This window comes from Marmota monax, unplaced genomic scaffold, assembly GCF_021218885.2.
Source record: "Marmota monax isolate L192 unplaced genomic scaffold, Marmota_monax_Labrador192_F-V1.1 WCK01_AAM20220418_F8-fsc00068, whole genome shotgun sequence".
Classification (NCBI taxonomy): Eukaryota; Metazoa; Chordata; class Mammalia; order Rodentia; family Sciuridae; genus Marmota; species Marmota monax.
Window position 1 is genome coordinate 1,684,226 of NW_026692352.1, and position 11,351 is coordinate 1,695,576.

At 36.1% G+C, this 11,351-nt stretch overlaps 2 protein-coding genes across 2 annotated transcripts; one reads left to right on the forward strand and one right to left on the reverse strand.

Moving 5' to 3' along the window:
* The first annotated feature begins 3,204 nt into the window (after positions 1-3,204).
* Positions 3,205-4,176, forward strand: LOC124091177 (olfactory receptor 51S1). The gene has a single exon (XM_046442138.1). It carries the CDS (start codon positions 3,205-3,207, stop codon positions 4,174-4,176), a length of 972 nt encoding a protein of 323 aa, XP_046298094.1.
* Positions 4,177-8,868: 4,692 nt separating this feature from the next.
* Positions 8,869-9,810, reverse strand: LOC124090952 (olfactory receptor 51A7-like). The gene has a single exon (XM_046441762.1). It carries the CDS (start codon positions 9,808-9,810, stop codon positions 8,869-8,871), a length of 942 nt encoding a protein of 313 aa, XP_046297718.1.
* Positions 9,811-11,351: the final 1,541 nt, after the last annotated feature.

Here is an 11,351-nt window from a genome sequence, read left to right on the forward strand (position 1 = left end):
AAAAATTCCCTCTCTGTTTCCTCTGTCTCTCTTTCTCTATCATCTCTTTCTCTATCATCCCCTCTTTTTCACTCTCTCCCCCATATATAATTCACATAGTGCTATCTTTCTCTGTCTGGCTTGTTTCACTTAGTTTAATGTCTTTTGAGTTCATCCTTGTTATCACAAGTAGCAGGATTTCCTTCTTTCTTAAGCCTGAACAATACTCATATTTTCATTATCCATTTGTTCATTGAAAGACACTTAGATTGATATCTCTTTGAGATAATGGTTTTCATTTTTTTGGAAGATACAAGGAAATAGGATTGTTGAATCATGTGGTAGTTTTATTTATAATTTTAGAGGCACCTGCTTATGGTTTTCTTAAAACACTATAATTATGCTTGTCTACATTCCAACCAACAATGTGTAAATGTTACTTTTTCTTCACTTCCATGCCAATATTTGTTTGTCTCAAGTTTTGATTGTTGATGTTTTATAACTACTATGGTACAAGTTCAGATTGATAACTTGATAACCTCATTTCTGATATGGGTATTTTTAAGCCATAAATTTCCCTGAAACCCTGTACTAGCTGTATATTATAATTTTGAAAGTTTGTGTTTTAATTTTTATATGATTCAAAATGATTTTTATTTCTCTGATTAACTTTACTTTGATCTGTTAGTTGTTTGGAAGTGTTGTTTAAAGCTCAAATTTCTTGATTTTGTGGATTTCTAACTTAATTTCATTTTACCCTTTGGTAGAATTTAAATATTTTTAAACCTATTGAGACTTATTTTCTCCCACAGTCTTTAATATGTCATACAGAGCATTCCCTGTGTTCATGAAAAGAATATTAATTTGCTGTTCATCTCCAACAATATGCAGGTGCATATAAATTAAACTACCATATGATCCAAAGTAATACAAATCTTGTGTGTTATGCACACATATATAATCTTGTGTTTTATGCACACACACACACACACACACACACATATATATATATATATATATATATATAAAATACACATATGTCTCCAATTTAATGATGTTTCTATTCTGATTTTTAACTTTACAGTGTTGCAGAAGCATCACCATACAACCACTCCATTTTTCAAGTTTAGTATTCAATAAATTACATGACATATCTAATACTTTATTATAAGATAGGTTTTGTGTTAGTTGACTGTGCCCAGTTGTAAGCTAATATGAGTGTTTAGAGCATGGGTAAGGTAGGGTAGACTAAGCTATGATGTTCACTCAGCACATTGGGTGTATTAAACACCAACGGTATTTTCAACTCACAATGAACTTACTAAAACACAATCCCATTGTCAGTCAAGAGGCATATGTTAAAAATAAAAGCAAGAATGCATCTGTGTGTATATATACATATGTAAATAGGTATACATATAATTTATATATATACATATATATAAACAATGCATTGCTATAATCATCTCCCCTCATAATCTATTTCAAGGAAATTTAGATAAATTTTTAACATATTTATATTTAACATATTTATAGAGTCCTTTATATTACCCATATATTTACTCTTTTCTGTACTCCCTATAAATCCCCAACTAGTCTCCTGCCTATGGCTTGCTACAGAAAGAATCATAACCTCAGGATAGTAAGTAGCTGGCCACCACTACCTGCTTGCCACCAAGTTAGCAGTGGCAGTGCTCCAACTCAAGGAAGGCCCTAACTTCAGGCAGCTAGAGCAAAGCCCTGGGGTTTCCTTTGACCACTGATGAGAGAGCTGGAGACAGTGGATGATTAGAGTAACTCTCAGTTGAATGCCAGGAACATGGCTGTGATGTCCTAATATTGAGTAGTTATATTGAATAGGTTGATGTCTTTGATGGGCAAAGTGCAAAGTGCTGAAATGGGTGTGATTGACAGTCAGTTCATAGATGCTATAAGCTGCTTTGGGGAGGAGAGGATTTGTCACTCAGTCATTCCAGAAATGAATAACTGGTTTTCATTCCTCTTTCACTGTCTTCTCTTAGATTGACTAAGGTCTTTCTTATATTTGTTTTTCTTCTTCAGTTTGAAAGTCTTTACATTGTATTTTAAGTTTTTACCTTTATATTTTAGGACAAGCACCTTTAGAATTTTTTTAAAAGTCTCAGATTAATGTGTATCTATATCATGTCCCTTGAGAACATAGTATGTTTGTATTTTGCTTTAGTCTACCATCCAGTTTTTATTGTCATTTAGTACAGAATCTTACTCCCAAATTTTCTGGGCTAGGAGAGGGAGGTAGGTATGACTATAGTGTGTGACCAATCCTTCTTATTGAAATTATAAGTAATATTTGGATAATACATATGTAATGAGACTAATGTCAAGGCTTTTATTTTGGGAACTTGATCAGTGTTGATGCCCCTAAATGACCTGTTAAGCAAGATATCTACCATTGTCTATGCCTTTGTTATAATTTTCCTCAAATTTTCTCCTGAGGAAAATAGAAGGAGTTTTAAAATTGATGTCAAATTATTTGAATTTAAGATATATAAGCATGCCAGTATATTTTTGATTCATCAGCTTACAGAATTTACTTGAAGTCATGAGAATAGATAAGACCATTGAGGGAAAAGGAAGAGAGCCAAGGAAGAGCCCTCAAAAATACCAATGTATAAATTTTATGTTCACAGCAAGGTCAACTGTGAGATTAAATTCTGATGGGGAAACTTAAAAAGAAACAGAGAAAGGAGATTCATAGCAGACAAAGCTCACTGAGAAATAAATTGCTTAGGAAAAATGAGTGCCTCTTCCTTTAGAAGTGAAGTGGTAATTGATAACCTTAATGAGAGCAGGTAAAGTAAGCTAAATGTGACTGTGTTAAGCCAGCACATAAGACAGATTTCTTGGGGTTGAGAGAAGGAGAAAAAAGCCACTATGGGAATGTAGACCCTCTCCTCCAATGCTTGTCAAAAAGAGAGGGAGTTTAATTAAGAAACAGAGAGGCAGGGTTAAAGGACTATGGAAAAGTTTTGGGAGAGAAACAGCTGAGAAAGTTCTAAGGCAAGGGCTGGGTATTCATTGACTATTAGAATGAGTGTGTGCACAGCGAGAGAGTGTATCCACGTGAGTAAGTGTGGGGCAGGAGAGGGGTGAAACAGGCTGTGGTAGATGGCATCATGTAGACATGTCACCAAATTAAGTGCATCTATTTTTATGTTTCAGAGTTCAAATTGTGGACCCTGAACTATGTCCACACTGCTCACCCAGGTAATCCCCAACAGCAGCACATCAATGGCTCCTACCTTCCTGCTCGTGGGCATGCCAGGCCTGTCAGCTGCACCATCCTGGTGGACAATACCTCTCATCGCTGTCTACCTTCTCTCTGCCCTGGGCAACGGTACTATCCTCTGTGTCATCGCCCTGGAACCCACCCTGCATCGTCCAATGTACTTCTTCCTCTTTCTACTTAGTGTGTCTGACATTGGCTTGGTCACATCCCTGATGCCTACCTTGCTGGGCCTGGCCCTTGCTGATGCTTATATTGTCCCTGCCTCTACCTGCCTCCTTCAGATGTTCTTTATCCATGTCTTTTCTGTCATGGAGTCCTCTGTCTTGCTTGCCATGGCCTTCGACCGGGCACTGGCTATCTGCTGCCCTCTCCACTATCCAGCACTACTCACCAATGGCACCATTAAAAAGATTGGCATGGCGATTGCTTTCCGATGCCTGGGCCTCCATATACCCTTGCCATTCCTCCTGGCCCACATGTCCTACTGTCGCCCACAGATCCTCACACATTCTTATTGCTTGCACCCAGATGTGGCCCGTCTGGCTTGCCCAGGAGCCTGGGGAGCAGTCTATAGCCTCTCTGTGGTCCTGTCAGCCATGGCATTAGATCCTCTGCTTATTTTCTTCTCCTATGGCCTGATTGGCAGGGTGTTACAAGGTGTGGGATCCAGCGAGGATTGCTGGAAGGCTGGTCAAACCTGTGCTGCCCACCTCTCTGCTGTGCTCCTCTTCTACACACCTATGATCCTCCTGGCACTCATTAACAGGCTCAAGCTGCCACTCCCTCAGCCGGCCCATACTCTTCTCTCCTATGTCCACTTCCTACTTCCTCCACTGATAAACCCTGTCCTTTATAGTGTCAAGATGAAGGAGATTAGAGAGAGAACACTCAAGAGGTTCCAGCCCAAGAAGGTGGGTTGTACTCAGTGAGGAGGGTGTCCCTCCATATTTGGTGGTAGAGGGCTTCTGCTACAAAGGCTTCTATGACTGCACTCAGTTCACCACACATAAAATGGCCATTCAAGTGAACAAGTGCCCGTGAATGGATGACTCTGCCTGACCCTAGAAGTGTGCATATGTATATTGAAGGAAAAAGTCTAAGAGAATGGAAGAAATCCACCTTTTTTGCATTAAAAAGGGCATAAAAAGGACCAAATTCCAGATCTTCTCACAACCATGGAAGAGTGTGGCTGTTGTTGTTCAGTTGCTGTTCATTGAATTTCTCTGTCTATACTTTAATAACTAAGGAAACTGGAGAAGTTCAAAAAGCTGCACAGTAAAAGAGAGAACAGCAGCATTCTGCCCAGCTGGATGGGGATCTTCCACTTGTGTTCACCCCCATAAGTAGTGTACTCACTGATCCTCAGGATTAAATGAAGGAGGATATAGTAAGTCTCTCATTTAGTCTCTTCAAACCAAGAATAGGCCATTTAACTGATTGGGCTGGAAAAAAGAAACAGTTGATATTTTTCATCTGTTATCTGGTTTTCAAAGTGTTTATTTTTTAATATGTGCATATTTGTTGTTAAAATTTTATGATTAATAAAAATAGAAGAAATAAAAATCACCTTTAATTATATCATCCAGGTTTAAACATAATTACCTTTTAGTGAATATTAAGAAATACAATGTCCATATAAAAGTAATCTCACATGTTGTATGTGGAGTTATTTATCTTAATTCTTTATTTCTTAGTAGCTGTATTACACACACACACACACACACACACATCCTGAGGATCAGAGTGGGCACACTGTACTTAACCTTCACTGTGAATTTGAGCATGGGCACATAATTCACTCTTTTCAAATAGGATGTTAATGCATGTAATAAGAGCAGGGGCTTCAATGTGATTTTTCAAGGAATTTTACTTTTTGTAATAAATAGTGCTTCCCTAGTAGATTCTGCCTCTTCAACCTGGTCTCCAGAATAAGACACAAGGTGCAGACCTGAGTCAGATCCACAGCCTGTGGCTAGTCCCTGCCACTTGGATACTGACTCAGACCCACCAAGTCAAAGCAGCCTATGTCAGAGGAACCCTTGTCAACTTAATGTCCAGAGAACATTACAACAAATGCTTTAGTTGCAAGCAACTGAGGTTGTATGGTTACTATGCAGCACAAGTAGACAATGTAATTTTATTCTATAAAGATGGTTAATATCCTGATTTTTTTCTTTATGTAAATACAATTATTAATACACAGATATGAGCAACTTACCTTGTTTGTAGCACAATGTTTGAATAACATTGTACATGTATTTCTGCATCTGTTTTTTCTTAAAGTTAAAATCCCTCCAAATTTATTGGAATGGATTTAATTCATTCAAATGACTACATGATACTTGAAATTATGGGTTAATTATAGTTTATTCAACTGTTTTCTGTTAATGGATATTAGAAATGTATTTTATGTTGTTCCAAACCATTTTTCATGAGCTGTATTTTGCAGTTCTCCATGTGTATTCATGTTAGTATCTCTGTAAGATTGATTTCTAGATCACTGCTCTTTTTAAATGACTGAACATTTTTTAAAATTTCAATATATAGCATTTTCCCAAAAGACCTTATCAATTCATATTTTTACACTTAGAGGAGAGTCTTTTTTCCCCATAGTCACTAAAATTGACTGTTCTAGCACTTTTAATTTCTCATCAGTTTTGTTATTAAGAATTATACTTTATTGTGCTCAATTTACTTTATTTTGTATTTTTCAATTAGTGAGAAAGAATGTCTTTCACATATCTATTAATCATTTTGTTTCATTTTTCATAAGGAGCTCATTCAAATAAACTTCATTCATTTTTCTGTTTGGTTGTTTATGTTTTAAATATAAATTTGCAGAAGGTAAGTTTTAAGCTTTTCCCATTCTAATATTTGTGCATGACCTTGTTTAACAACCAATTCAACAAATAGTTCTTTGTATAATTCCATCTACCTTCATTTTCCTTTAAAATTTTTGGTTCATGTGTTACTTTAAAACAGATATCATTGAGCCGGTAGTGTAATCCAGTGAGTGGTAAAGCACTTGCCTACCATTTTGAGGCCCTGGATTCTATTCTCAGCACTGAAACCAAAAGTATTTTGATTCCTAGGTTCTACATATGGTCTGTTATGCCTTTTTCTAAAATTGTCATAATAGTTTCATAATTTTAACTTTTAATGTTTTCAATATCAGAAGTCTAAAATTATATTAACCAATTATACTAAGAAAGTTATATTAATCATGCATATGTACTTAGACTGCTAGGCCACACAACCTAGCTTAATCACGCAAATGTACTAATGGTAGAATCATTTATTAAATCCATTCTTTTATTTTCACTGAAATAAAAAACTATGTATATCAGTGTTTAATTTTATCCATCTATCCATACAAAAACGCATACACGCACCTTGGGTGTATGTATAGACTTTGCTTTACATATCTTTTAATGGATGATGACATATCACTGATTTATTTTAGTAGCTTCGTAATGTACTTTAGCTAAAAATATGGTATAAAACAATCTCATTATAATAAAACTTCAGGATTTTTAGGAGGAATTACTTATTTATAGAATAAATTTAAGGGAATAAACATTGATAGATTTTCATATTCAAGAATGTATGATAGATGTCTCAGAAACAGCTATTCTATATTACTCAATAAAATTTTTGGCTTAGGTTAAATGAATTTCTATGTATTTTATAAATGGTTTGTTGATATTCTAACAAAATATTTCTTTTCTTGCATTAATATGCTTAACTAATAATTACCACAAGCATTATGGCCATTTTATTTAAAATTTGTACTTTATTTGCACATGGAATATATAAGTAAAAATAAATGGTAGTTTTCCCAATAGTCATATAAATTATGTAATTTTATTTTCTATTTAATTCACTAACATCCAAAACAATTGTAAAAGTGAATGTTCAAATGTTGTTTATGATTTTAATAGAAATTGCATTTGTGTTTATTAGAATCTAGTACAATAGTTTTATGCTATATCTTTGAGTAAATAGTTAATTTATTTTCTTGTTTAATAATGTTTACTTGCTGAATCCTAGCAAATGTTTTTTATCATCCACTGTAAAATGTAAATATCTTCTTTAATGAATTGGAAAAAAAATTATATTGAAAAATCTTGTTCTCTTGTGATTACAGAAGAATGCACTTTAAATGAAAGTAGCATAATGAATCCATTTAGTGCCAAAACAAGAAGATATCAAGACACAATATGATATAATCTGATATAATCATATTGTGATACCTTCCAGGAATATATAAATAGTTACATCTTCAAGTTGAACTAAGCTTCCCTTCAAAGTATACATTCTCTTATTAAAATTATTAAATGAGTTAGTCATTTCATTTCACAAATGAGAATACCAAGGCTGAGGATTTAAGATGTTTGCCTTACTCTGAAGCCTTCCCCCCAAACTTTTTTATTAATGTCGGCAGGGGAACACTTGGGTCCAGAAACATCAGGGATGAGGTCCCTGAGAAATGGGAAGAGGAGAGTGCTGAGTAGCACCCAGGTGATGACCACTCCAATATACCCCAGCAAAACCTGAGGGACTGTGGGCCCCGGCCTTCATAATATATTGAACAACCTTTGACACTTTGACCCCAGGTTTTCCTTATCACAGAAACTTTGAAGTTATTTGTTTTATGATATTTATTCTACCCTTTTATGCCAACTATTTACCAAAAATACCTCTTTTACTTGAAACTATTCTTTTAATACAAATGGATACACATCTACTAAGCACACATACACAAAGTACTTTAATAAAATTCAAAGTGGAATGAGCTACAGTTCTTTCCCTGCAGGAATTCATAACACAGTTGTCACGGGAAACATAGGTACAGTGTTGGAGATGCCTCTGGGCTTCCAACCACTGAACCCTAGGCACTCAATCCATTATCTTTACCATTAATGCTACTAAATGTCAAGGCCCTCCTATAACTTCCTGTCCCCAACCCAACTTCACTCAAAACTAACTTTAGCAAATTACATACTTTTTCTAAATTTTCCTATCATGATGCCATAGGGAAGTATTCCTTAAACATTAACATGTATGCCAATCCCCTGAAATCTTGCTAAAATGCAAATTGACTCATGGACTCACAGCAGCACATGAGATTCTGCAATTTTAACAATATTCTAGGTAATAAAATTGCTGCTGATTAGTGGACACAGAATCACCTAGACATATTGTAAAGAATTTAATGTAAATCACAATGATTATTCAAATAAGAAGGGGCAAATACAGAGATGCTAATACTTCCAGTATCTCTCAGGATTCTTCTAGTACAGACCAAGGCTATATTCCCTGGCTCCTCCTTAGAAAATTCCTAATATTCTTACTTTACATTCTTGTGCCCACAGATAGATATTATCAATCACCTAAATAACTCCAAAGGATTCATATAGTTGCTATGAAATATATTCTTATTTTTCCAAAGGAAGAAAAAACCTGTGGGTATATTAGATGCATAATGACTTGATTGTTTGGTTAGTTAATTTAAGCTAATTACTAAGAAGTAAATGGAACAATTTCCTTTTTGGATGGAACAATATCTTACTCCTAGAACAATTTATTGTAGAGAAAATGGAACTTCCACCTTTGTCCTATCACTTAGACTTCAGACCCAATTTTTCTAAGACTTTTACTCTAATCTGCCTAGTTTTTACACAATACACGATGGGATTCATCAAGGGTGGTACCAGCAAGAAAGCATCTGCTATCAAAATCATAGCTAAGGGGGACTTATGCTTAGCAAAGCGATGCATGGTAGCCAAGGTGATGATTGGCACATAAAAGATGAGCACAGCACAAATGTGAGAAACACAGGTGTTAAGAGCTTTGAGCCGCTCCCCATGGGAAGCAATACCCAATACAGTCTTTAGGATGAACACATAGGAAACAGCAATGAATACACTGTCAGACGTCATGCAGAGTGCAACAAACAACCCATAGTAAAAATTAACCTTATTGTCAGAGCAGGCCAGCTTCATGACATCCTGGTGGAGACAGTAGGAGTGGGATAACAGGCGTTTATTACAGTATCTGAGTCTCTTTAATGTAAAAGGAAGAGGAAGCACTAAGAGAATGCTTTTAACAGCAAATACTAGTCCAATTTGTATAACTCTGGAGCTGGTGAGGATGGAGCTATATCTCAGGGGGTGACGAATGGCTACAAAGCGATCAAAGGACATGATCAGGAGCACTGAAGACTCCATGTCTGTGAATCCATGGATGAAGAATTCCTGGGCAATGCATGCATCAGCAGAAATCCCCATGGTATTAAACAAGAGGATGCTTAGCATAGTGGGGATGGAGGAGCAAGACAGGCCCAGGTCAGATAGGGCCAGCATGGAGAGGAAATAGAACATAGGCTCATGCAGGGAAAGTTCTGTTCTGATGACACAGAGGATGGTGCAGTTGCCCAAGATGGCCATTAGGTACATGAGGCAAATAGGGATGGATATCCAACCATGCATGTGCTCAAGCCCTGGGATCCCAATCAGTAGGAATGTGGAGACTTCAACCTCTGAGGTATTCGGAAGAAACATCTCAAATATGTCTTGTTTTGCTGATCCTGGATCTAAAAATATAACAGGCAAATATTTTATCTTAGTTATATTCACTAAAAAAAACTAAATGTAATTGTGATTTAAATTAAATATATATAAATCTTATTGAGAAGAGATATTGTAATACAACTTTTTCTATATAAAGAAAAGTATGGAATAGGTTTCAACAGGTTTTTCATGGTATTTATTTAAGACTTTTGTACTACTCATCAAATCTATATTTATTCTTACACATGTTTCTGAACAATTCCAGTTAGGAAGACCCCTGTTTTGAAACCACAGCTTTTGAGATTTATACATTAAGTAAACTAAATAGGATATTCTGTTATGTTAAAGGGCTCTGATATCATGACTATGGAATGGTCATGAACTCACACAAACCACAGGTATATAGGAGTAGTGGTTAAAGGAGGCCCAAATCCAAAATTATTGTTCATGGTATAGGTTTGTGTAAATATAAAATGAGCATTGCAGAGATTTGCAGACAACAATGTGGACTTAAACAGCCTGTGTCATGATGTGCAAACTATTAGCTCTGTAATGCTTTTAAAAAATGACAAGGAAACACAAAAGCAAGTGAGATATATGTCCTGATAATTATAAGATATTTACATTCTGACTATTTGCAGAAAGTGAAGGACACATGTGTGCACGTACACACACACAGACACACACACACAGACATCAAACCATGGTACTGTGAATGAATATGATGGAAATGGAAAATGGGTCAACAGGAACTTCAGTTTTAAGGGCAATATTTTATTTCTTTCATTCAAAAGATAAAAAATAAGACACATGAAGTAAAAACATAGATGTTTTAAGATTTTCCATCAAAATCATGAAAATATAGGTATTATTTCCTAGACAACTCTGTATTCTTGAAATCTGCACCCTTATCAATTACTTAGTGAGCACTTCTTCCACAAATATAGACCCCCAAAGCTCAGAGAGATCTGAGTACCAAGCACCATTTGCCAGAACCTGACAGCTGCCTGCAGCAGGGCAGGATGAGTACAGCTTCTCAGGGGACAGAAGGACTCTGACAACAGCCATCATTAGGTAAGCAGCAAGTGATTTTGGTGGTGCACAGTAAATGGTGAAGAAGCAGTTGGCATGCATCAGTATTGACCCCTTCGTGGGTACTCTGAGCACGTTTCAGGACAGAGAAAGAGAATCTATCTGGATAGAAAAAATTAAATAGTGATGGTGACGAAGAGAAAGAAAAGAGTAGGTAGCTTTTCTCTGCTGAAAACGTTTTGCAAGGACCTGTCTCAAGTTGACTTGAGAAGGAGGTTTCGTGGTATATGTGGGCACATCATATGGAGAAAAGAAGTTGTAAGGCTGGATGAGGAGAACATATCTCCCATTCATAGTGCTGAGTGTCCATTTGTCTCAGCCTTTCATATGTGGTCAACGCTTCCTTGGCACGTACCATAAACCACAGCTGCTTACAGCACTCACAGCCTTCCCATGCAACTGCTGCTGGCCCTGCTCAGAACAGTCACAGCTCTTGCCTG

What these genes read in the sequence shown, in the direction of transcription:
- LOC124091177 (XM_046442138.1), top strand. Translation starts at nt 3,205, where the DNA reads ATGTCCACACTGCTCACCCAGGTAATCCCCAACAGCAGCACATCAATG.
- LOC124090952 (XM_046441762.1), bottom strand. Translation starts at nt 9,810, where the DNA reads ATGTTTCTTCCGAATACCTCAGAGGTTGAAGTCTCCACATTCCTACTG.